At 46.7% G+C, this 22,329-nt stretch overlaps 1 protein-coding gene across 1 annotated transcript in view; it reads left to right on the top strand.

Moving 5' to 3' along the window:
• Positions 1-22,329, top strand: part of ABCC4 (ATP binding cassette subfamily C member 4 (PEL blood group)) — a 189,797-nt gene that overhangs the window by 64,585 nt on the left and 102,883 nt on the right. The window contains exons 5-13 of the mRNA XM_006211005.4: positions 2,619-2,708; positions 3,740-3,903; positions 5,077-5,202; positions 6,313-6,562; positions 9,827-9,928; positions 12,980-13,069; positions 13,857-14,048; positions 17,569-17,663; positions 17,897-17,983. Coding sequence (XP_006211067.1) covers positions 2,619-2,708; positions 3,740-3,903; positions 5,077-5,202; positions 6,313-6,562; positions 9,827-9,928; positions 12,980-13,069; positions 13,857-14,048; positions 17,569-17,663; positions 17,897-17,983 — 1,196 coding nt within the window. The remainder of the gene's footprint in view (positions 1-2,618; positions 2,709-3,739; positions 3,904-5,076; positions 5,203-6,312; positions 6,563-9,826; positions 9,929-12,979; positions 13,070-13,856; positions 14,049-17,568; positions 17,664-17,896; positions 17,984-22,329) is intronic.

The following is a 22,329-nucleotide window of genomic DNA, read 5'->3' as shown; positions in this document are numbered from 1 at the left end:
TTACAGAATGTTGTTTTCCTTTGGTAAATGCTGTGTTTCTTGTCTCCATGGATTCTGGTAAGTCAGCTTGCAGTTGTGTTGTTCCTCTGTAGGTAACGTGCCATAGGCACATCCTTGGGGGTTGCTGTCATTCTTAGGTATGCGTGTTAATATTTTCTACCAAACTTGGAACACTTTGAACCATTATTCCTTCAAATATATATTTTTTTCTTCCGTATTTTGTCATCCAATTACGGGTGCTTCAGGGCTTGTGTTGTCCATTGAACCCTTAGTCTTTTTTCAATCCATCTTGCACGCAGTCTCTGTTTTCTGTTTGTTCATTAGATTGTAAGCTAAAAGAAAGCTTTATGAGTCTGGGCACAGATAAATGGGATTATCTGCTATTAAAGTCATCTAGTGAATTTTTGAGGTTGTACTTTTTTACTTCTGTTATTCCCATTTGGTTCTTTTTGATGATACCATCTCTGTCCTGAAATTGCCCATTCATTCACTGTTACAACCATATTTTGTTTCATTTTTCAGTTTTATTAGGTAGAATTGTCACAATTTGACTGCACATATACAATATACTGCATACAAGCACATATACACAATACACCCCACATACTTTTTTTCAGTTTACATATATGTACTGCTCATTGTTTCCAAGAATGTGCAGAGCTTCAGCTTTCCAAACTTGCATAGTTATCAGAGGAGTAAAACCAACCACAAAATAAGAATCAATTAAAAAAGACACATACACCCCACTATTAATAGCAACACTATTTATAATTACCAAGATATGGAAGCATCCCAAGTGCACATCAATACATGAATGGGTAAAGAAGATGCAGCATTTGTATGTAATGGAACACAACTCACCCACAAGAAAGAAGGATATTCTGCCATTTGCGGCCCCTCACTCACCCTCCTCTTTCTTCACTTCAAAATCCAGAACTCTACAACTGGCACAAACATTCCCATTGCATCAAAAGCAACAAAACACCCAGAAACAAAGCTAATCAAGAAAGCCACCTACACTCTAAAAACATAGTTGTTTATAGTCTTGTCTACTAGTTCCGAATCTGGATCATCTTAGGGTCCACTTGTATTTTTCCCTCTTGATTATGGGTACAGCTTTCTTCTTTGCATGTCTAATAATTGTCTGATTATGTTGGATGTTGTGAAGGATACATTATAGGGAGTCTGGATGAAAAGGCGTTGAGTCTGGTCCTTATGGGCAATTCCCAGTAGATTGATCCTGGCAGAATTGGTTCATTTGTTCTCTGTCTGTCTGTGTGTCTTGGGCAGTTATTTCCATTGTGAACTTAGTCCAAGCGTATGGCTCTTACTCTGGAGTGTGATCTTACTGTGGCCTTCCTGGCACTTCAGCTGAATGAACGTCTGAGGAGCTTATAAAGATCTCCTTTTTCTAGTTGGACAGAAGCTACAGTGTCTATGGGTGCTGCATGACATCTCCGAGGCCTCACGGGGTCCCCGTTGCTCACGGGCAGTGAAGCTCTTGCAAAGCACCCTTGGGAAATCCCCATAAAAACTTCTACCTCTGTCAGAGGTCCTACCTTCTGTTACTCCTGCCCACAAATTCCAGACGTTAATGCAACTTGGAGCAGCCGTCTCTTCCTCTTCAGTTCAGTCAAATCGCAGTTGTCTTCAGGTAGACGATGCCCCCAGGGAGAAAGCCAGGCCAGTCCCAGGGCTCACATCTCATATGTTACTCTGACATGAAAAAACAGCCACTGTTCCGTGTTGCCTTCCGAAGTCTTTGGCTGTTTCCCAGCCCACCTTTCTAGCCAGATTTTGGGTGTTTACCCAGCTGCCTCCACATTTTCCCTCTCCTATTCCCTGCGTGGGTTCCTCTCACCCACAGTGCCCTTCCTTTCTCTCCATAAATTTTCTCTTCTTCATCATCCACACTCGGTCCTTCCCGCAGTGTCACAGCTCAGCTGAAACCTTCCCCAGTTCCCTGCGCTGGTGTATCTACTACTGTTCAGTTCACACTTGAATTACAGGTGTTGGTACATGTCTTATCCCATCTCCAAAGACAGAAAGACGTGACTCACCAGCCATTTTGTCTCCTGGAGCACCTGGTGTTCTCCACATAATGGATAATAAATATTTGGCAGTTCGTTCTTATAGGAATCATGGTCTTATGCACAGTGAGGGGTGATTTCCATTCAAAGAATGAGAGAATTGAGACCAGAGTGCTTCAGTGACATCACACCCAGAATTAATGATTGATTTACAGATTGATAGTGTAAATCCCCTAATTTCTTTCTGCAAGGCAGCCTTGCATCTCTCATTGAATTTAACTCCAAATATGTTAGTTGGCTCCTATGTATAATCCTCCCGCCCTTTATACTCTGGGCATGTCTGAATTCATCAAAAAATGGGGGGATTTTGCTTCTACCTTCTATCCTCCCTTTGCTGCTCTTGTGGGGCGTGGCTGCGGCCACACTGGAGGAGTTGAAGGCTGAATGTGGGTCTCCACTGTCAGGGGTCATCCTGCTTGTCCTGACACCACTCAAGACCCTGTGAAAACTGTACCATTTTGCTCCGTTCTAAGAATGACTTGGTGGTACCGTAGGAATCCAATATTCTGTTTCCCTTTCTCATTCCAGGCACTTCGCCTGAGTAATGTGGCCATGGGGAAGACCACCACAGGCCAGATAGTCAATCTGCTGTCCAACGATGTGAACAAGTTTGATCAGGTAAGCTGCCCCTAAGGGATCCTCTTTCTTTTACCACCCTTCTTCCTTGGTTTAGCTCGTTGAGATGCCAGGTGCCAGTGTCCTTCCGTGGAGGACAGAAGGCAAGGGTTCTTTTTATCCAATGCACATTGCTTTTGTGTTCAGATTAAATGCAATAATGTGTGTTGGTCTGTGCACGAGAGTTCTGTTTTTCTAATGTTGCCTGTGACATAACTTCAGTAATAAATAGGCAGCAGTGTTCTTGCCCAGCTTGGTTAGTGTACCCGAGGGTCCTCCTGGGTGGTCCTCTTGGCTCGCGGTGTCAGTGTTGCTGCCTGAACTGTCTTACTTCTCTAGATGATGGGCACCTGGTGGGCATGGACCATCCTTCTCCCTGAGCCCTGCACAGTGCCTGCTGCACAGGCAGCCTTCGATCAGTGGTGCCAATGGGTGGTCCCTAGCCAGGAGCAACTTACTCTGCTGTCTCACACTCTTAACTCATGAATAGATCACATTATCCAGAAGATTGTAGCTGTTGGTCCGATCAGTATTGCTGTAGACACTTCTGTCTCAGTTACTTATTCATCAAACATGAGATCAAGCCCCTGCTCAGCTTCGGGGATGAATAGGCTTAGTTTCTGCCCTGGAGAAGCCACAGCTTGTCCGGGAGATACATACAGAAGTAATTACTGGACAGTGTGGTGTGTACCGTAATACAGGCTTTCCTAGCGTGCTGGGTAGCCCCAGGGGAGGGGGGTGCTGAATGTTGGGGCAGAGAGAACTTGGGGGAGCCCTGAGTTCATCTAGACAAAATCAAGACCAATGTCGTGGGACTGGTTCTCCGTGGACGTCCCTGAAGCTGACCCTGTGCTCCCGGAACAGCTTCGTCTGTGGTGGGTGCTCGGATTTCTGCTTCAGTGGCTTTGAAACCCGCAGTGGTCATTTCTGTTCAGGCTCCTTTCTGTTCCTTCAGAGCCGGTTGCTTCTATCCTGTGTCCTTAATGAATTTGTTTTGACACAGTTCTGAGAAGGCTTTGTCTTTTTCTTTTAAGGTAACGATCTTCTTGCACTTTCTGTGGGCAGGGCCACTGCAGGCTGTGCTAGTGACCGTCCTGCTCTGGATGGAAGTAGGAATTTCATGTCTTGCCGGGATGGCAATCCTAATTATTCTTCTGCCTTTGCAAAGCTGCATCGGGAAGTTGTTTTCATCACTCCGGTAAGAGAAACACTGGTTTAAAAAATAGGTGGTGTGTATTTGGTCACAGGCACAGTCTTCTTAACGCTTCTGTTCAAATCTAAAACAAATGCCTTCAGTGATGCCTGCTGTGCACTCTGTAGACCCTTCCGGCTTAGCCGGGGGCGGCTCCAGCCTCATGCCAGTGGCTGATCTCGAGGCGAGAAACGGGAAGGCATGCGCTGGCTCCCCCGGCACCAGACCTCAATGCATGTTGTGTCCTTAGGCAGGATTTACCGATGTTGAAGTGATTTAAACGTTATTAAAAATAATAACCTTACAGGCCCATTTCTAGCTGCATATGTTTTTGTTAAACTTTGTGTGAGGGCCATCTTCAGGTGTTACATGTTTACCTGTTGTTTTTTAATTCAATGTTTTCAGTAAGTTATCAGCGCCCAAGGGCAAGATCGACCGTAACTATGTCTTTATAAAGGCCCCTGGTCCCAGCAGCACGTGTGATAGAGAAATGGCTGGTGAGGAAGAGCCTGACGGTGATGAGGCAGGTCCAGAGGGTTGGAGTTCAGGTCATGGAGATGTTGTGCTGTTTGAAGTGCACTGAGACTTTTTTTCTTTTGGAGGGGGGGGCCTTTTTTGTGTATGTGTGTATGTATTTATTTCCGGTGCCTTTATGCATAGCATTTTTCTCGACGTGGGGTTTCCTTTCCTCTCTTCGCCATGCAGATTTGCCATGCAGAGATGTTCCAATCCTTCGGGGCCCTATTCCTACTGGGAATGGGGGGGATTTCTTGCTCTTGTTTCCTGGTGGCATGAACAGCCCCATCTTTCCTGTTCCCCATCACTTGACTCCTGTTTTATGACACACAGCCACTGTCCTGTTACATTTGGGTGCCTTTCCGCCTTCCCTCCCCAGCCGTGACCTCCTGACGCGGACAGTTGGTATCTGACTCATTTCAGGCCCTCCTTAGCCGAGACCACAATTTCTCCAGATGACTTCTTGAATTGGACTGAACTGTTGGCTGCCTAATCGAAGTCCTTCTCTGCATTTGTACTTTGAGTAGGGCCTGCCTGTGTTGTCAGCGCAAGAGCTGTAGGGGATCGTGCGAGCCCCGGTCCCTGCCTGTGTCTGCTGCTGCTGCTACTAAGGGAATTGGACCGTGGTCACTGAGGCTCACCTCTCACGTGTGTCCCTTTCAGGAGTAAGACCGCAGCTTTCACAGACGTCAGGATCAGGACCATGAATGAGGTGATAACTGGCATCAGGATAATAAAAATGTATGCTTGGGAAAAGTCTTTTGCAGACCTCATCACCAATTTGAGAAGGTATGTTTATGTGTTTCTGTGTATATCGCGCGCTAGTTTCGTGCTTTTTAAATTTCCTGTGTTTACTGAGTGACTTAGAAGTCTTACTAAGTTTTCACATTCAGGTGAATTTAAATACCATCCATCTACCCATTGCATATGACAGTAGGGTTACGTGGAATAGTGGAGATGTCATTTTAATCTGCTTCTTAAAGGAGTAAGTGTACATGCTTCTTCCTTGTATAGAAATAAACTTTCAAATGCTTAATACTACAGATCCTGAACAAGCACTGGTTAGTATTTGAGGTGATGGCTTTTAAACTAAAACTAATTTATGCTAATGTAGCACAAATGAGGAGATTACAGAGATCCGGGTACCAGCATCGGGCCAGACTTTATGAGTGAGTATTCTTCATTCTAAACAGTCATGAGGATACTCTTCCTTTTTGCTTTTCTGTATGTTTGTAGAATTTTTTTCCCATCTTCTGTTTAAGTATCCAGTGAGTTTTTATCCTCCAGCACAGGGTACTTGGAATGTTCTGGTAGCACCTGCCACCTCTCCCACTTTCCCCTTTGCGGGTGCACCTCCCTCTGCTTGGAATACACTCTCTTCCTCATTATTCCCTGGACTCTGCCCAGCCTGACTGCCTTCAGGTCATGCTCTCAGGTTCCACGTGCTGGAGACTTGCCCTGACTCCACTGCCCTGTGCTCCCACGGGGGCTGTGCTGGCTGCCTCTGTCTGACGTCTCTGGGCCTCATAATTTAGGGTTGCTTATTCTCTTCTTACTAGTTCATGAGCTCCTGGAAGGGTCGGGCTGTGTCTTTCTGTGCCTGGCGCAAAACTTAGGCTGACAAATACTGTTGAGTGGGTCAGAACCAGTCTGATTGACCCAAAATGTTTGAAAGTGCAACATTGTCTCCTTGTAGTTGGATGAGTGAAGTGGTGATGAAGTCTGTAGTCCCTGTGTCGGGGCGGAACCCCCAGTGTGCACTGTCTTATCTCCATGATGTGGGGGGAGGTTTATGTTGATCTGTGCCCACTCCCTTAAAATGGGCCACTCGCATGGGGCATTTGAATTCATGACATGGATGTCGACGCTTCCTATAAAACCCCTACCCTTCTCTTCCAGGAAGGAAATTTCTAAGATTCTGAGAAGTTCGTACCTTAGAGGAATGAATTTGGCGTCATTTTTCACTGCAAGCAAAATCATCGTTTTTGTTACCTTCACTGCCTATGTGCTCCTTGGTAACATGATCACAGCCAGCCGCGTGTTTGTGGCGGTGACGCTGTACGGGGCTGTGCGGTTGACGGTCACCCTCTTCTTCCCTTCGGCCATTGAGAAGGTGTCAGAGGCCGTCGTCAGCATCCGAAGAATCAAGGTTTGATGACAAATAGGTTTTCTTTGTTGTAGGTGGACTTTATGTAAAATGCTTCCTTTTATACGGTGTCACTGTGTTCCAATTAGGTGAGATTTAACTCTCTTGGAGCCATTTGAAAGCTGGGAGTTTCTCTTTCAATATGCACACACTGAGCACTGAGTTTTTATGCCGTGGTATGCGTAAGCTGAAGTTGGACTTTGATTCTGTCTAGACAAGATGTGTAACATACATACACCTTTTGCTTGTTGCTGTATCAGCTCAGACCGGGTAAGGCTGTAGCCATGCAGTCAGTGGTTGGACTGATTTGAGCTAGTGATACAGTCTGTCCTCCTTTGGCAGACACCCTCGATGGCCCAACTCTGTGCAAGGCTTGGTCTCAGTTGGGGTTGGGACTGTGTCTGTAAGTAGGTGAATGACGTAGTGTCTCCCTTCTCTGTGACGCAACATCACAGTGGGGATCAGAGGTAGGGAGGGCAGTGCCAGCCCAGGACATCCTGAGCTGGTTCCCGGAACGATGGGTGGGATCCGTACTCAGGGATCCAGGCGGAGGCCACTTGGGGGCTGTGGACTTAGGTGCTGCTGGGTCGCTGGAGGGTTTTCAGCCCGGTGGACATTCTCAGGGGTGCTGGAGAGGGGTCAGGATGGAGTGGTGTTGGGACAGGTTCGGTGGTGTAGGGGAGTGCTGGGGAAGGAACCAGTGAAAGAACACTGTGTCAGTATTTGCAATGATCAATAGTAAGTGAGATTCTGAAATTACGTTTCAAGGAGAAAGGAGAATTGGGAGAGAGATGAATTGCAGCAGGCTCGTACCTGGCTGGTGAGGGGAGAGGTGGTGTGGAGGGAGAGATCGGGCTGTGGTGGTTGAAAGCCTGCAGACGCGTCCTCAGCACCGCCTGTCCATCCCGTCGCCCTGCTGGACACGGGCTGGGGGCAGGTTGGAGTAGTGGTGCCTGGTCTCAAGGTTCTTCGGAGCCTGGACGAAAGGAGGCGTGAGGGAGCGGATCTTGTCTCGTGCCAGCTGGACTTTCAGAGAAATGCAAGAATCATATTTTCCTTTTCCTGCATGGAAGTCATTTTGCCTGCTCGGTTTTTACCAGTTGTTCTTCTGAAGTAGAACTTTGCTATCAAATTTGTAGCTTTGGGGCATGATCGTCTAGCGTGTCAAGGACTCGAAGGGTGTTTGTGAGTTTTAGGCAGTGGGTTACTATTCGTGTGTTTTTTCTCAAACATCCTCAGGTGCCTGTTTCATCCCTTTCCCCTTCCCCCACGCCGTATTCGTGGGGTTTCGGTTTGCCTGTGGGTCCTAGAGTTACCCACGTTACGTCTGCTTACACAGGTAGCTTGTTTCTGTTACACAAGAATCCTTGTAAGGCTTTGTGTGGGTTCTCTGGGGCTGCCGTAGCAAAGTACACAAACCAGTAGCTCCGAATCATAGGAATTATTTCCCAGTCCTGGGGGCTGGATGTTTGAAATCCCGGTGTCTGCACGGTCATGATCCTTCTGAATCGTATAAGGGGGAATCCTCCCTTCCCTCTTGTAGCTTTTGGTGGTTGCGGGCAATCCTTGGCCTGCCTTCCCTCGAAGCTACAATCACTCCAACCTCTACCTGTGTGTCTACCTGTGTGGCTCCCTTAGCATCTCTTTTTTTTTCCCTGTAAGAACACCAGTCCTGTTGGATTCAGGGCCCACCCTATGCAGTATGATCTCATCTTAATTGAATACTTGTGCTATGACCACATTTTGAGGTACCTGGTGTTACAACTTCAACATATCCTTTGATGGCGGGGATACAGTGCCCCCCATAACAAATCCCATGGCTCGTGTGATCCCCTGAGGTGAGAGGGACCTAGACTCTTCCTCTCCTTACTCCTCTGCATGCAGCCTTGACCAAGCCGGCAGCCTCCAAGGCCTGGCCTTGGGAAGGGGCAAGGTTCCTGGCTGTGGTCCCTTTCTGCTGGCCTGGATTTAGTCACATGGCTACAACTATCTGCACAGGAGGCTGGAGAGAGGGGGGCTCCTTCTAGGCTGCCAGGCGCCAACTCAGAACCAGGGTTTTGTTCCAGGAGAATGAGAGCAGGCTTTGAGGACGCTCACAGCTCTTGGGTGGAGAGCGGGGGGGGAGCAGTGAGGGCGCTCAGTTGTTTACTCCACGTCTGTAGCCTGTGTCTTTCCTTTGCAAAGTTGTGTCCAGCACGTGCGGGGTAAGAGGGAGTTTCCCTGTTGATGACCCTTAGCTTTGTGTTGGTTCTCAGGACTTGGTTTTATGCAGCTGAATTGCACTGAGTAGCTGCTAAGTAGTGTGAAAAGCAGGGAGCGGAAGTTGTGGCCCTTCCTGCGGTCCAGGAGAGAGGCGCTGACTACGGAGAAGACCCAAGTAAAAAGATACTTGTAAACAAATTCACACTGTGCAGCACAGGGACCCATATTCAACATCTTGTAGTAACTTACGGTGAAAAAGAGCATGGAAACAAACATATGTGTGTTCCTATATGACTGAAGTATTGTGCTGTGCACCAGAGACTGACACAGCTCTGTATACTGACTATACTTAAATAAAAATATACTTTACAAAAAGATGCTGGTAAAATATTTTTTGAAGTAGAAACTCGTTCTTTAAAGAAGGATGACCTAAGTGCTAGCTAGTGACTGGCAGTGATGCGGATTTGCTGCGCACGGGGACTGAAGCAGAGAGCGTGTGGGGCTTTGAGTTGGCGTCTGTGCTGTAGGTTTTGTATTCCCAGGATGTCCTGTGCTCCCCTGATTCCTGACGGCCGGGGACGGCCTTCCTCTGTGTTCCTGGTCTGCTGCATGGTGCTTCACACGTGGTGGGATTCAGTAAATATTTATGGAATCATTTCCCATCTACTCCCCTGTTTATTGTTAGTAAACCAAAAGTAAAACAATAGAAATGTCCAGGTTCTAAACGTGTTCAAGTTTGGAGCCATGTTTTCTCTTTAGGGGAAGAACTAGTACAGTTGGTGAGAAAGTTGCACTGAGCCTTATGGCCTGGAACTCTTCTATATAAACACACACCCAATACATATTAGGACTAGATATACTCTGTTGTATGCTTATATATTCTGCATGCTCTAATAGTGTATTCTATCCTGTATATTAGTATTTTTGGTGTGTACCAACAGGAAATAGTTGTAAATGATGTTTAGGCTGTATAAAGGTTTTTATTGCAAATTCCAAGGAAGCAATTCGTTTGTTTGTGCTTTGTTCCTGTAGCTTAAACCTTCTCTTTGTTTCCTTTTTCTGTAGAACTTTCTGTTACTTGATGAGATCTCACAGTGCAACCCTCCGCTGCTGTCAGATGGTAAAACGATTGTGCACGTGCAAGATTTCACTGCTTTTTGGGAAAAGGTAAAAAATTTTCCATTCCCCAGTTGTGACTGAGGACCATTGTGAAGCCAGGAGTACGTTTTGCACCTCATGGAGATTGTGTGTCTAATCAGGCTAAGGTCTTTGTGGTGGTGTTTATCTCATTTTGAAGAGAAGTTTTAAAGTATTAGCACGTTTTGAAGTTAAAGTTCCTTTTGTAATTTAGAACTGACAGGGTTGGTTAAAATGCTGTGGTATGGAGCAGGTTAACTAACGAAGACATCTTGGGGAGTCAGTGTACATTTTTTGCCTTGATGGTCTAAGGCCATCTTACTACGTGCTGAGCGAGGCCATGGTTTGGTTCTTTGCTGTGGCGTGGGGTGGGGGCTCCCCGATCCTAAGCTTCTGGATGGTGCTGGTGCTGGTGCTTTGGTGGCAGCCAGGGGCAGGGAGGAGGCAGCAGGTGGGTGTCATACACACCAGTGGTTTCCAATTGAAGTGTTTCACTGTGTAGCCATCAGACAGGTGGAACTGGAGATTTTCCAACACTTGGTTCATTTCTGACGTTCAGACAAAACAGAATAAAACAAAAGGAGCACTCTCAAGAAGTTCTCAAAATTGCACACCCAGTGTAGCCCCCTTTAGGGATAGCAGAAACCCCCAGCCTCCCCGCAACCCCAGGTTCCTGGTTCTCGGTGCAGATCCTCCCATTGTCAGTAGGTTAATCAGGAAAACAACCCACACCACGGGAGATGGAATTCCATGCAGGGAATTAGTCACTCAGGTGATGAAAGAGCAAAAAGGGCAAAACAGTGGTGGGCGAGGCAACCCTGGGATTAGCAAAGGCAGGAAGCTGCTCCCATCCCTCAGGGCTGGAGGGACTCAGGGACGAGGTATCTCTATCCAAGGGTCCACTATCCGGAGCAGAGCCCAGGACCCGGCTGCCAGTGGAGTGCGGACCACAGTGCGAGTATCCAGACTCTGTAGACTCGTTCTGTGTTTTCATGCCTGTGACCCAGTGTTGTGCCACCTGCATTGTGTTCACCTGCTTCTGATTCAGTGCCTGTCATCCCCACCGAGAGAACAACAGTATGTTCCCAGATGTGTAAAACCACATCCCTGTACCTTCTGTGCTTGGAGACTTACACGAGGTCTCTTACCTAACCTGACAGTTTCTCTTACCTTAACAGGATAGATTTACCTCCTATTTCATGTTTCATAATGCACTTGAAGCATTTATAGAAACCACCATTAAATTCCATTATAAGGGCGGATTCAGTGAATGCCTTTAACACTTACTATGTATGGGCCATTACCAAAGTTCTTTTGTAGCAAACAATGCAGTGTTGTAAAATGAGCTATTCTGTTCATCTGTTCTCAGACTCCTATGCAACTTGCACTGTAGTTCAGAATATCCTACTCTGTTGTCCTGGCCTTGTCTGTGGAAGGCTTCTCCCCCATGCCGGGGTCTTTAGTAACTGGGACCTGTCAGGTTAGGTCGTGGATGGGGGAGCCCTAGGGAAGGGGGAGGAACACAGACATTGGGAGTTTTGGAGAGAAGCTGAGTCTGAGCGAAGCACATGCTGGTTGAGGTGCAGGAGATAGACATGAGCTCCCTAACTTCCTATAGACAGCCAAGGGGCAAGTGGAGGTCTCTGGGAGCCAGGTCTCATTCATGAAACGAAGGGGCTCCAGATTTACACCGGGCAGGGATTTCACAATGTGTCTGGCACAGAGTCAGCTGATCATCCTTTCTGACTCAGTGTGGCTGAGCCTGGGTAACCAGGAGGGAATGCACTCCAGCAAGTCTGAGCTGTCGAGTGCTGCCCCCTTTTGGTCATGGCTCAGCAATACCTAATCTGAAGCCTGAACAGTTCCTTGCAAAGTAAGGTGCCCCAGATAGGAAGCTGATGAAAAGGAGTGGAGAGGCTTAAAAAAATATTTCTCATATAATAAAATGGTCTTCTCGATAAGGTTTATAATTTCTATAAAATCTGGGGCTAGTTTTCTTTGATGATTAAAAGTAATTGTTGTTGTTTTAGTATTTCGTATGTTCAGTTATTTCCAGAAAAATATTTCATTTAGAAAATTATTCAGACTTTTCATCCAGACCCTACACTTTTAGTCGTCTGGGCATTTTACTAATCGTATGTAAGCATTCTGTTTTCAAAAAAAAAAACATTAGCAGTGATTGAGAATCTTCTTAATGCTCAGTATATGTGAAGAGAATCTCATACCCTTGAGTCTCTTTACCTTAGAAGTTACAGCTTGTTCAGCAATAGGACTTGTGCTGGAGATGATGAGTACTTGGTCCTTCTCCCTTGAGTTGGATTGTGTGTTGTTGCACATACCTCCCCCGCACCCCTCTCCCCTTTTTTAAAGAGTAGATGTACTTGGTTGCCCCTGTTTAGCCAGGACAGGTAAATGCATGCAACAGGTACAAAATTTAGGCTTTATAACTCTGACCCACAATGTCATACTTAATTTTTTGGAGCCTTGACTGTCATTTATAGGTGTTTATTTACCATGAATGACTTTGTCATATAAAGTGCCTCTTTGCTTGCTGAGCATTACTGAGATTTATCCTTTATCAATTGAAAATGGAGAGTTTAATGGAGATTTTAAATTATAGAGGGCCAGGTATGCCACGTTCTGGTGCTGCCACCTTGTGAAGATTAGTGAAATAGGCATTTAAAACCAAAGGTCATAATGAAAACTTATTTAGTGAGTAAAAACCTCCCATACTGAACATTCTGTTAAGTATGTTATTTTAATAAGTTCGTGTGCATCAAGAAGTTTTCAATTCAAGCAAGTGCCTTGTTATTTACAACTACTTAAATAATGTTGGTGTCTGGAGCCATGTCCATATGGAGATCTGATAAAAGGAGTCTTCTTAAAGCCAAGTAAAGCTGCTTCAAACCCTTAGAGAGAAGTGATTGGAGGAAGAGGCCATCAGGAAAGAATATCTTGAAACAGGAAAGAGAAAGATACGGCTTATGTTCATGTATCATTGACTGTCATTTTCTCCACTTTTTGCAGCGGTTTGTGTTACTTTGTTGAAATGGGCACAGTTTTGTAATCTTTAATTTGTAGGCATCAGAAACCCCAACCCTACGAGGCCTTTCCTTTACCGTCAGACCCGGTGAACTGTTAGCTGTGGTCGGACCTGTGGGAGCAGGAAAGGTAAGTTATAATGTCTCCTGGCTGCTTGGTGCAGTGCTGCAGCCCCTATTAAATTCTCAGAGTTGAGCCCAAAGTTGTGCGTAACACAGCACTGAACTGGGCGTATCTAGAACAACATTCCTCTAAGCGTGTTCCATGGAACATTAGTTTTGCAAGAAGGTTGCATGGCCAAATAAATCTGGTTAAATGCACACATTATGTATTCCTTCTTGGTGCTTCAAGTTGCACAGCTGGGAACACAGACATGCCACAATCATTACTCGGTAAAAGCTCTAAAGGAAATCTGCACGTGCAATTAGTATTGTGTGTTCTGCGCAACAAAATTCAGAAGTCTGAATGTCAGATGTGTATGTGACAGGGAGATGGTTTCCTTAATGAAGAAGTTTCACTCTTCGGACGTAACTCACTTCAGAATTCTTTAAATAGTAATCTTTGGATGTATTCTTCATACATAACTTTAAGAACAAGTATTTGTCAAGTGAAGGAGACCCAGCGTGCTGGGCTGTCCTGTTAGTTAGAATGTTAAACATTCTTACTCAGTCTTTGCTGGATATAGCACTTCATTTGGGGGAAACTCTTGGGCAGGGCAGACCGTTATTTTGCATTGACCAGTAGTTATTTTTAGTTTATTTATGTATTTTTTTTCTGTTGCTGCAACTGCCGGGGTTGTACTGTACCCTATTCTCAATGAAAGGGCTTTGCCATTTACTAAGCCCCCAGGACTGGGGAAGGCTTGTTCCATCCTGACGTTTCCTGTGTACGTGTGTGTGTTTGCTGTCTGTTTCAGTCCTCACTGTTGAGTGCGGTGCTGGGGGAGCTGCCCCCGAGCCAGGGGCTGGTCAGCGTGCACGGAAGGATCGCATATGTTTCTCAGCAGCCCTGGGTGTTTTCGGGAACTGTGAGGAGCAATATTTTATTTGGGAAGAAGTATGAAAAGGAACGATATGAAAAAGTAATAAAGGCTTGTGCTTTGAAAAAGGTGAGTAGTGACTTGTGAGTTGCATATACTCAGATTTTAAATAATAGTGTTGGTTTAAACTACAAGGTTTTTGCTTTCGTTTTTTTTTTTTTTTTTTAATAATTATGAAAGATCTTTCAGTGTTGTTCCATACCTCAAGTTGGTCTTCTGGGTAAGTATGCGTGCACATGCTACTGGTTTAATTCAGTGGTGAACACAGAATGTGTTTTTTGGTGTGGACGGGTTTCATTTTGTGAAGTTTTATTCACTTTTAACTTTTAAACGGACAGTTAAAAAAAATCTGCAAAACTAGAGAGCGTCCTGTAGTGAACCCTCAGGTACCCAGTCCCCCAGGGTGAAGTGGTAACCAGTGGTGCTGCGTCTCAAACCACGGCCCTCAGCCTGTCCCACCAACCCCACCCCAAATTATTCTGAAGCAGATCCTAGAACTCAGATTAGTCCAGCTGTAAATATCTGATTAGTTTTTCTCTAAAGGAAGAATGCCTTTGAGGGAAAAAAAAATCACCACATTATGACACCTGAATACAATCCAAATTCTCAACTGTCATCAGCGATCTGGTCAGTGATTACACGTTGGTTATCATCTCGCTGAGGAGTCTCATTCGCCCTTGGTTTGAATCTGACTCCACCTGAGGTCTGCCCCCTGCACTTGGTTGGTGTGTCCTCCATCCCTTTCAGTCTCTAGATTGCCTCTCCACTTGGCTTTTGACTTGTGGTTTATTATTTAAAGAAAACAGAATGCTTTCACATTTCTGTGTATTACTGCATTGTTTGACTTGGGGAGAGATTATTTTCAGAAATGGCACTGAGTTTTGTAGAACTGGCGAGATGAAACATAAATTAAACATTAAACAAAACTAGTGAATCAATGGGGAAAACTGAACTTACCTGATAGGACGATATAATTTGCCAGAAAGAAAGAAATAAAAATAACACGATAAATACCATGTCACTCTCTTGGGTTATAAAGATCAGAGAATAATAGCGTTAAAGGGGTCTCCCCGGGTCTGTGCAGTGCAGTCTGGATGTCCCACTGTTCTGTTACACTGCGAGGAGAGCCTAGGGCAGACTTGCAGAGATTTGGTGTTAAAGGCTTCAGACCCGCTTTGTGAGGAAATAGTAATTTGCATGAGCATCGCAGATGGTATCCGCTAAGCAGTGTTTTATGGTCATGTGGACAAAACAGAATCTCCTGTTTAATGAGCTTCTATTTTTTAAGTTATTAAAGAAGAACTTTTTAAAAAATTGATGATTGATAAAGTTGGGAGGTGGAGTACACAGGTCTCAGGCATTTCCCTTCGCCTTTAGTTCAGCTCCTGCTGCCCAGGCCAGGGTGTGTGTGTTTCTTGGCACACCCTTGCCTCTGTGGTAAGGCTGAGCCCTGTCTTCCTCCCCACACCTGAGCATCCCTGGAGGAGAGCAGGTGTGGGGGACACTGGGCACCATTCAGCATTTCCCCCTGGGGACGGGTGATTGCAGCCTTGTGGGGTGATTAGACCGGGAACACAGCTGTGTTCTGGGCTTCACCCACCCTTGGGTGTCTGTGTGGCATGTGGACTCTGGTGGGAAGGGGCCCCTGCAGGATCAGGCTGCACAGTGATTCTTCTGTACGTGTTTATAAACATAGACCATTTACAGCAACCGCCCCCGACCCCCGAAATGTGCGCGTCTGTGCCAGGATCTGGCGTGTGAGGATTCTGAGCTATCTTAGTATAAAGCTTTCCAATACAACACTGTGGAACTTAAACCCGACCATTTTCTGTCCTTTTGGGGATGTTCTTGTCATCTTTTTTCCCTCAGGTAATCTGATTTGTCCATATTTTTAAAAAAGTAATACTCAAATGTGACTTTTGTTGGGGAGGGTGTAGCTCAGTGGTAGAGTTCAGGCTTAGCGTGCTCATGGTCCTGGGTTCAACCCCCAGCACCTCTGTTAAATGAATGAATAAATGAATGAGTAAATAAATCTATATAATCCCCCCCTCCAAAAAAGAAAAACAATCACAAGTGTAACTATTGAATAATTTACAGATCCTCAGGTCAAAATTTCCTGTCCTTTTTTGCTTTGCGTTTCCCTGCTTCCCCCGACAAGCATGTGCTTAGTCTAGGTGATCTGCTCTGAGTCCCTTGAGCAAGCTGTTTCTTTCGCTTTGGCTTTTCCTGCCCAGACTGCTCTTTCTCCTCTCATTTCCTATACAGATCTTGTCTGTCACTCTCTCAATTGTCCTAAGTAACACTGTGAAGACCCGGCTCAGGTGTTATCCCTTCTCTGAAAGTGGGATGCTGAGGCCGAGAGCAGCCAAACGGTCCGTTTAAGACACACTTACTCCTGGGAGAAACGAGTCCTGTGCCTTCCCCAGCCTGTGCCGCCAGCTGTCACACTTGGAGCTCTAGCACTGACCTTCACACTTGCATATCCAGCTGCAACGTGACGGCACGGAGAGGTCATCTCAGCTTGTCCACACCCAGAGTGTCCTAGACCTGCACCTGCCATCTTCCCCCACTCTGTCAGTGGAGACCCTGTTCTTCCTCTTCCTCCCGCCCAGAACAACTGTCTTCATCTTCCATCTTCTCATACACCCCCACCCAGCCTGTCAGCACCCCTGGGATCAGATCAGACTCCACCTTGGAAATGTGCCTGGAATGGGGCCCCCTTCCCTCCACCCCCACTGCTCCCACTCCGATTCTCACCACCATCATCTCTCGCCTGGATTATTGCAGGCGAGCCACTTGTAGCCACCTACACCCTTGTAGCCACCCTCCTAACTTGTAGCCACCCTCACCCTTGGGTGCGCTCCCCCAACACCTGTTTTCTACAAACAGGCCCTTAAAAAACCTCAGACCATGTCAGTCCTCCCCACCTCCCTCCCCATTTTACTGGGAGTGAAACCAGCCCCCCCTGCTCTGTCTCTGCCCTCATTCCCCACATTCTTGGCTCCAGCTCTCCTGGCCGCATTGTTACTCTTGGAACCCCTTGGGCATCTGCCCCATGGCCTTTGCACTCACTCATTACTCCGTGTGGAACACCCTCTCCAGGTCTGGGTGGGTCTACTCAGATCCCCTCTGAGCAGAGCCCTTCCCAACCCCAAGATTGACACATGTTCCCTGCTTCACACTCTGTCCCCCTAAGCTGGCTTCCTTTTCTTCTAGTTCTTGGTATTTGTACTCTTGTTAATTTTCCATATTGTTCTTCTCCCACCTTGGAAAGAAACTCTGTTTTCCTTGCAGCTGAATTCGTTGTGTCCAGAACAATGCCTGGCATATAGTTGATTCTCAGTAAACATCTGTTAAAATGGTCAAATGCATAAGTTCTGTGAAAAACTGTAGAGTGAAAACACATGAAAATCCCTGAGTTCTTTTGTTTGTTTGTTTTGAATTGTTCAAGGTTACAATAGAGTCACTGAAATATACCCATTGCTGTTGATGAAATACTTGTATGAAGAACTGATGCTAAAAGATTAGGACCACAGGAGAGCACATTTTAAATCTTTGTCTTTTTTTTCCCTTTTCTGTCTCCATGTAGGATTTACAGCTCTTGGAGGATGGAGATCTCACTGTGATAGGAGACCGGGGAACCACCCTAAGTGGAGGCCAGAAAGCCCGCGTCAACCTCGCAAGGTAAGTCCGCTTTCAGCCGCTGTCTGCCGGGCTCCTCCGCGGTGTCTAGTGATGCTGAGCCCGCCCGCCCCGCTCGCCTGGCTCACCGGGTGGGGCGCCCTGGGAAGTGGTGTCTCCTCCCTTTGCATCACCTCTTGGAATGAGCACTGGGTTGTTGGATGCCGACATGATGCAGAGATGAGATCCACAAAGCATGAAGCGTTCTCCTCCTGACACCTCTTTCCGTTTTCTAGAGCAGTGTATCAGGATGCAGACATCTACCTCCTGGACGATCCGCTCAGCGCAGTGGATGCGGAAGTCAGCAGGCACTTGTTCGAACTGTGAGTTTGCTCCTGTTTTCTATCATTTCTTCCTTCCAGGAACCCTCTAGAGCTCAGGGAGCCTTGTGCTTCAGGGCACTCAGCTCGTTCTGCTCCGGTGTCCCTGTCTCCCCTCCCTTCCCTCCACAGAAGATCCACTGTGGCAAGATTCTGCATAACGATGAGGTAAAGATAGGAGAACACAGAAGGTGCTTCCATCGTGTGGAGGAGAGTGGGGTCCGTGCTTTGGGGAGTCGAGAAATAGATGACAGATTTCGTCCTGCTGCTTACAGCCGGGACCCGGTGGATGGATCCACACCCCAGGATAAGAAAGATGATACATAGTTTTAAACTCAAAGAGTGGAACTCTGTTACCTGGTACTTGGCTGTTAGTTCTTTTTCTCCATCATTTGTTCAAGACACGTTAATAGCGAAGTTTTCAGAACTGACATAAGGTTTATCACTTGTCACATATCATAGTAGGGTTTCAGTCATTTAATGTTGTTTCATGAATACTTAGTAGGATTAATACTTGGGCCCCCAGTGTTCACTTGAATTTGAAACTTGGGATCTAGAGTCTGACTTGCGTCTTGATCTCATTTTTTGTTCCTGGAATTCGTTGACAATGGCTCTTGTTTTGGCCACCAAACCACTGAACTAGAACAACTCTGATGCTTTTCTGTGTATCCTGTGCCCTAACACATGCTGACTAACGCCTCTTACGGAGTCTAGACTGGCCTTTTTGAAAGCATCGTGACCTAGCTTTTGCTCAAGCAGCATGCACGTCTAACCCATCTTCTAGAGCAGTGTATCAGGATGTTCACCCTGTTAGTTCACCTTGTTAAAGCCAACGAGCCATTCAGGTGCACTTAGTAGAGACCTACTGTATGCAGTAAGGTCGTTCCCCTTACGGATGTTGGTGTGCAAAACCTCTAATTTCACAAAAGAGGACTGTGAGTCGAGAGCGGGGAAGGCCCTACCCTGGGCAGAGTAAGGATGACTGAGACGTTCAGCTCTCATTCCCGCCTCTAAAGCGTCTGTCTCTTGTTGAGATGGGAAAAGTTGAGCACCCTCAAGGCTTAGAGGGTTTTGCTGCAGGGCAGTAAGTGCTAACTGGGAGAAGTGGCAGTGGTAGGCTTTTAGCTTGCATTGCAAAGGTCCCTGTGCATTGAGCTTGGCGGGAAGCGCCCTGTGGGCCTGTGGGCGGGGAAGGGCTTGTGGAGGCCGAGAACGGGATTCGGTTCCTTTTGCTAAAGGAAGAGTAGAATCTCGCGAAGGTGTAGAGGTGGGAAGAAGCCGGCTTGTGAGAGCAGGAGGCTGGTCCTTGCTGCAGGTTGTAGGGCAGAGAAGCTATTTGGAGATTCTCGCTGGCAGGGCCTGTGTTAGTTCGCTAGGCTGTGTCTGTCCAGGCTGCTCTGACAGGATACCAAGACTGGGCAGCTTATAAACCCTCAATTCTGCAGGCTGGGCAAGTCCAGGCTCAAGGTGCTGGCGGATTTGGTGTTTGGTGAGGGCCCGATTCCCACATCCTCACATGGCATTTTTTTTGGTGAGGATACTGTTCCCATTTATGAAGGCTCTACCCTCATGATGCAGTCACCTCCCATCCACCCCACCTCCACCACCATCACATTGAGGGGTAGTGCTGACTCCTTCGCAGCATGAGAGAGCAGGGCAGCTATCACATGGCATGGCCTCCAGCTCTCTGATCTGACCCCCCTTTCCCACCTCCTCCTGATCGTGACTTGATGAGTTTTCCCGTAGAGAAGTACCTATGGCCTGTACTACGTTCAGCGACAGGTCGCTACTGCTGTGACTGAGATTCGCCACCACGCACGCTCCTGGCATCATAAGGAGCCCAGCCTCTCTCTTCCCAGCGTCCCGCCGTGAACTCGCAAATGTCAGTCACCCCGTCTTGTGTGCCTCTGCCCAAGTTCTCCATCACTCTGAGAACAGTTCCTTCTGGCCATGTGTCTCCCTGTCATAGGGAGGAGAAAGAGAAAGGTGATCTGATTGCCAAGTACCAATGTGCTTATCACACAGGCTCTCCCAAGTTCTTCCTCACATGGGAGGTGTTTTTAAAGTCCTCTCCAACCTTTTAGGTGTAAGGACTTTGGATGTACACCTGATAGATGCAAGCTTGCTAAGATTGTTGTTTGCTAATCAGAACCGCATTCTCTGGGGAAACTCAGGGCAGGGAGCACGAATGCAATTTAGGAAATCACTCAGCAGCAACTGGAGAAGGTTCTCAACGAGTTAGAAAATTGGATGGAACAACATGCGATGGAAGATGGCGGTCGTGTCGAGGCTCAGTAATGGGGAGTGTTTGTATTAAAGGTGAATGAATTACATTTCAACTTGTCATTAACAGTTTCCTTCAGTCATGAATCTATGTCCAAAGTTACTGAGGTTTTCGAGTTTTACAAGTGTGTGTTGCAAACAGTAAGTGGGTTCTTTCACCTCCAGGAGGTTAGAGGCACTTAGGTGAACTGGTGTCAGTCTTTTCTCTGTCTAGCTGTGGATCCCTTTGTGTTCCAGAGAGCACCCCACCCCCCCACCCCACACCGACCACCACCTCCTGCATCATCAGATCTTCAGGTCTGTCCTAACCAGAGCCACACGACTGCCTCTGCAGGTCACCTTCCTGCCCCAGCCCTTTAGCCCTTCACAGACTCCCCCTCATGTTCAGGGTGTGGCTCCAAGTCCTCCAAAGGGAACAAGTGTCTTCGCCATCTTCCCCCACTAGCCTTTCCAGTGCAGGTGCTCCTCCTCTGTCCCTGAGTCAGGGGATAGTGTGACTGGGCAGAGAAGGAAGGAGAGTGTCGTGTCCCTGCCTTTCCGTTGTGTTCTTGCAGGGGGAGACTAGATCCTTCGGTCACCGCACAGCCCCCACTGGGTGGTACTTGACCACTTATGTGTCTCCCCACCCCCGCTAAGCGGTGAATGCACAAACTTGCCTTAAGAGGTCATGTTCTGTCCCCAGACCCCTACACCTGCTGCTCTTCTTCCAAAGATCTTCCTCTCAGATAGTCTCAGCACCCGTGTCACCCCCTCTAAGACAGTACCCCTCCTTCTGAGCACACATCAGAGCCGACAGTGCATTTTCTATACCCCTTCCGGGTTTCTCCCTGGACTCCATGCAGGGTATTGTCTGCTTTCTTCATCTGAGGCTCTATTTTTGGCAAATAAAACGTTTGGGGTTGTTCCATCTTGGACTTAGCAACACATCAGATTTGATTAACATCCACCTTCAGGGATTATTGACAGGTAATTTTGAATTAGGAGAAACAACTGCATTAAAAGCTTTAGTGCTAAGTCTGAAGGAGGGTTTTCTCAGTCAAGAACCTTAGTTCTGAAAGCTGAGCTAAGACATGTCAAAAGGGAAGAATGAATACTTTCAGACATAGTGAGTGGGATTGCTGGGTCATATGGTAAGTCTATTTTTAGCCCTTTGAGGACTCTCCATACTGTCTTCCATAATGGCTGCACCAAACTGCATTCCCACCAGCAGTGTAGGAGGGTTCCCTTTTCTCCACACCCTCTCCAGCATTTACCATTTGTGGACTTTTGAATGATGGCCATTCTGACTGGTGTGAGGTGATACCTGATGGTTATGTGTCTGCATCCTTGCTTCTGATCACAGGCCCAATGTCCAAATGTCTCCTTAGGGCTTGTCTGTCCTGAGCTGAAAGCACACGACCGCTTGTGGGTTTGGGAGGAGTGGGGAAGGGAGCTAACATTTATTGAGCAGGTTAGTGCTTTTAGTTCTCAGAACACATGGATGAGTTGTCATTGGCCTTGTCTTGAGATGAAGAAACTGAGGCTCCGAGAGGTCTGACGTTGTCAGGTTAGTAAGAAGGATCTGAGCTGCAGTCTTGTGTGTCTGGATCCCCCTGTCTGATTCACTCAGCAGGTTGGGCTGTGGCTCTTCGTCCTAAGATTTGCCCTGTGAGGGACTCGGGCACCCAGAGCAGGTGCCTGGAGCGCTGCCTGCGGTCACCTGGGCTCCGTTCCCGGCTACTGACTTCCCCAGAGGGGTTGTAGACCCTTGTGGGATGGCACTGGGGCTGAGTTCCTGGGTGTCTACATTTAAAATGTAGGAGCAGTTTGAGGGGTTAGTATAAAGAAAAACTTAAGGTTGAATACTGAGGGGATCTTGGCCAAAAGAATTTGGTGTATCTTTTGAGCTTTTGGATGATTTCCACTGTGACTTGAGCCTTTTGGGTTTTCATTTCTTATTTTCATACTCAAAGATTTTCAGGTTTTTTTTTTTTTAAATTGAAGTACAGTCATTTACAGTGTGTCAATTTCTGGTGTACAACACAATCATGCATATACATACATATATTCCAAAGATTTTTAGTTTT

Source organism: Vicugna pacos, chromosome 14 (assembly GCF_048564905.1).
Source record: "Vicugna pacos chromosome 14, VicPac4, whole genome shotgun sequence".
Classification (NCBI taxonomy): Eukaryota; Metazoa; Chordata; class Mammalia; order Artiodactyla; family Camelidae; genus Vicugna; species Vicugna pacos.
The sequence above is the reverse complement of the archived record's forward strand: the minus strand, read 5'-3'. Positions and strand labels throughout refer to the sequence as shown.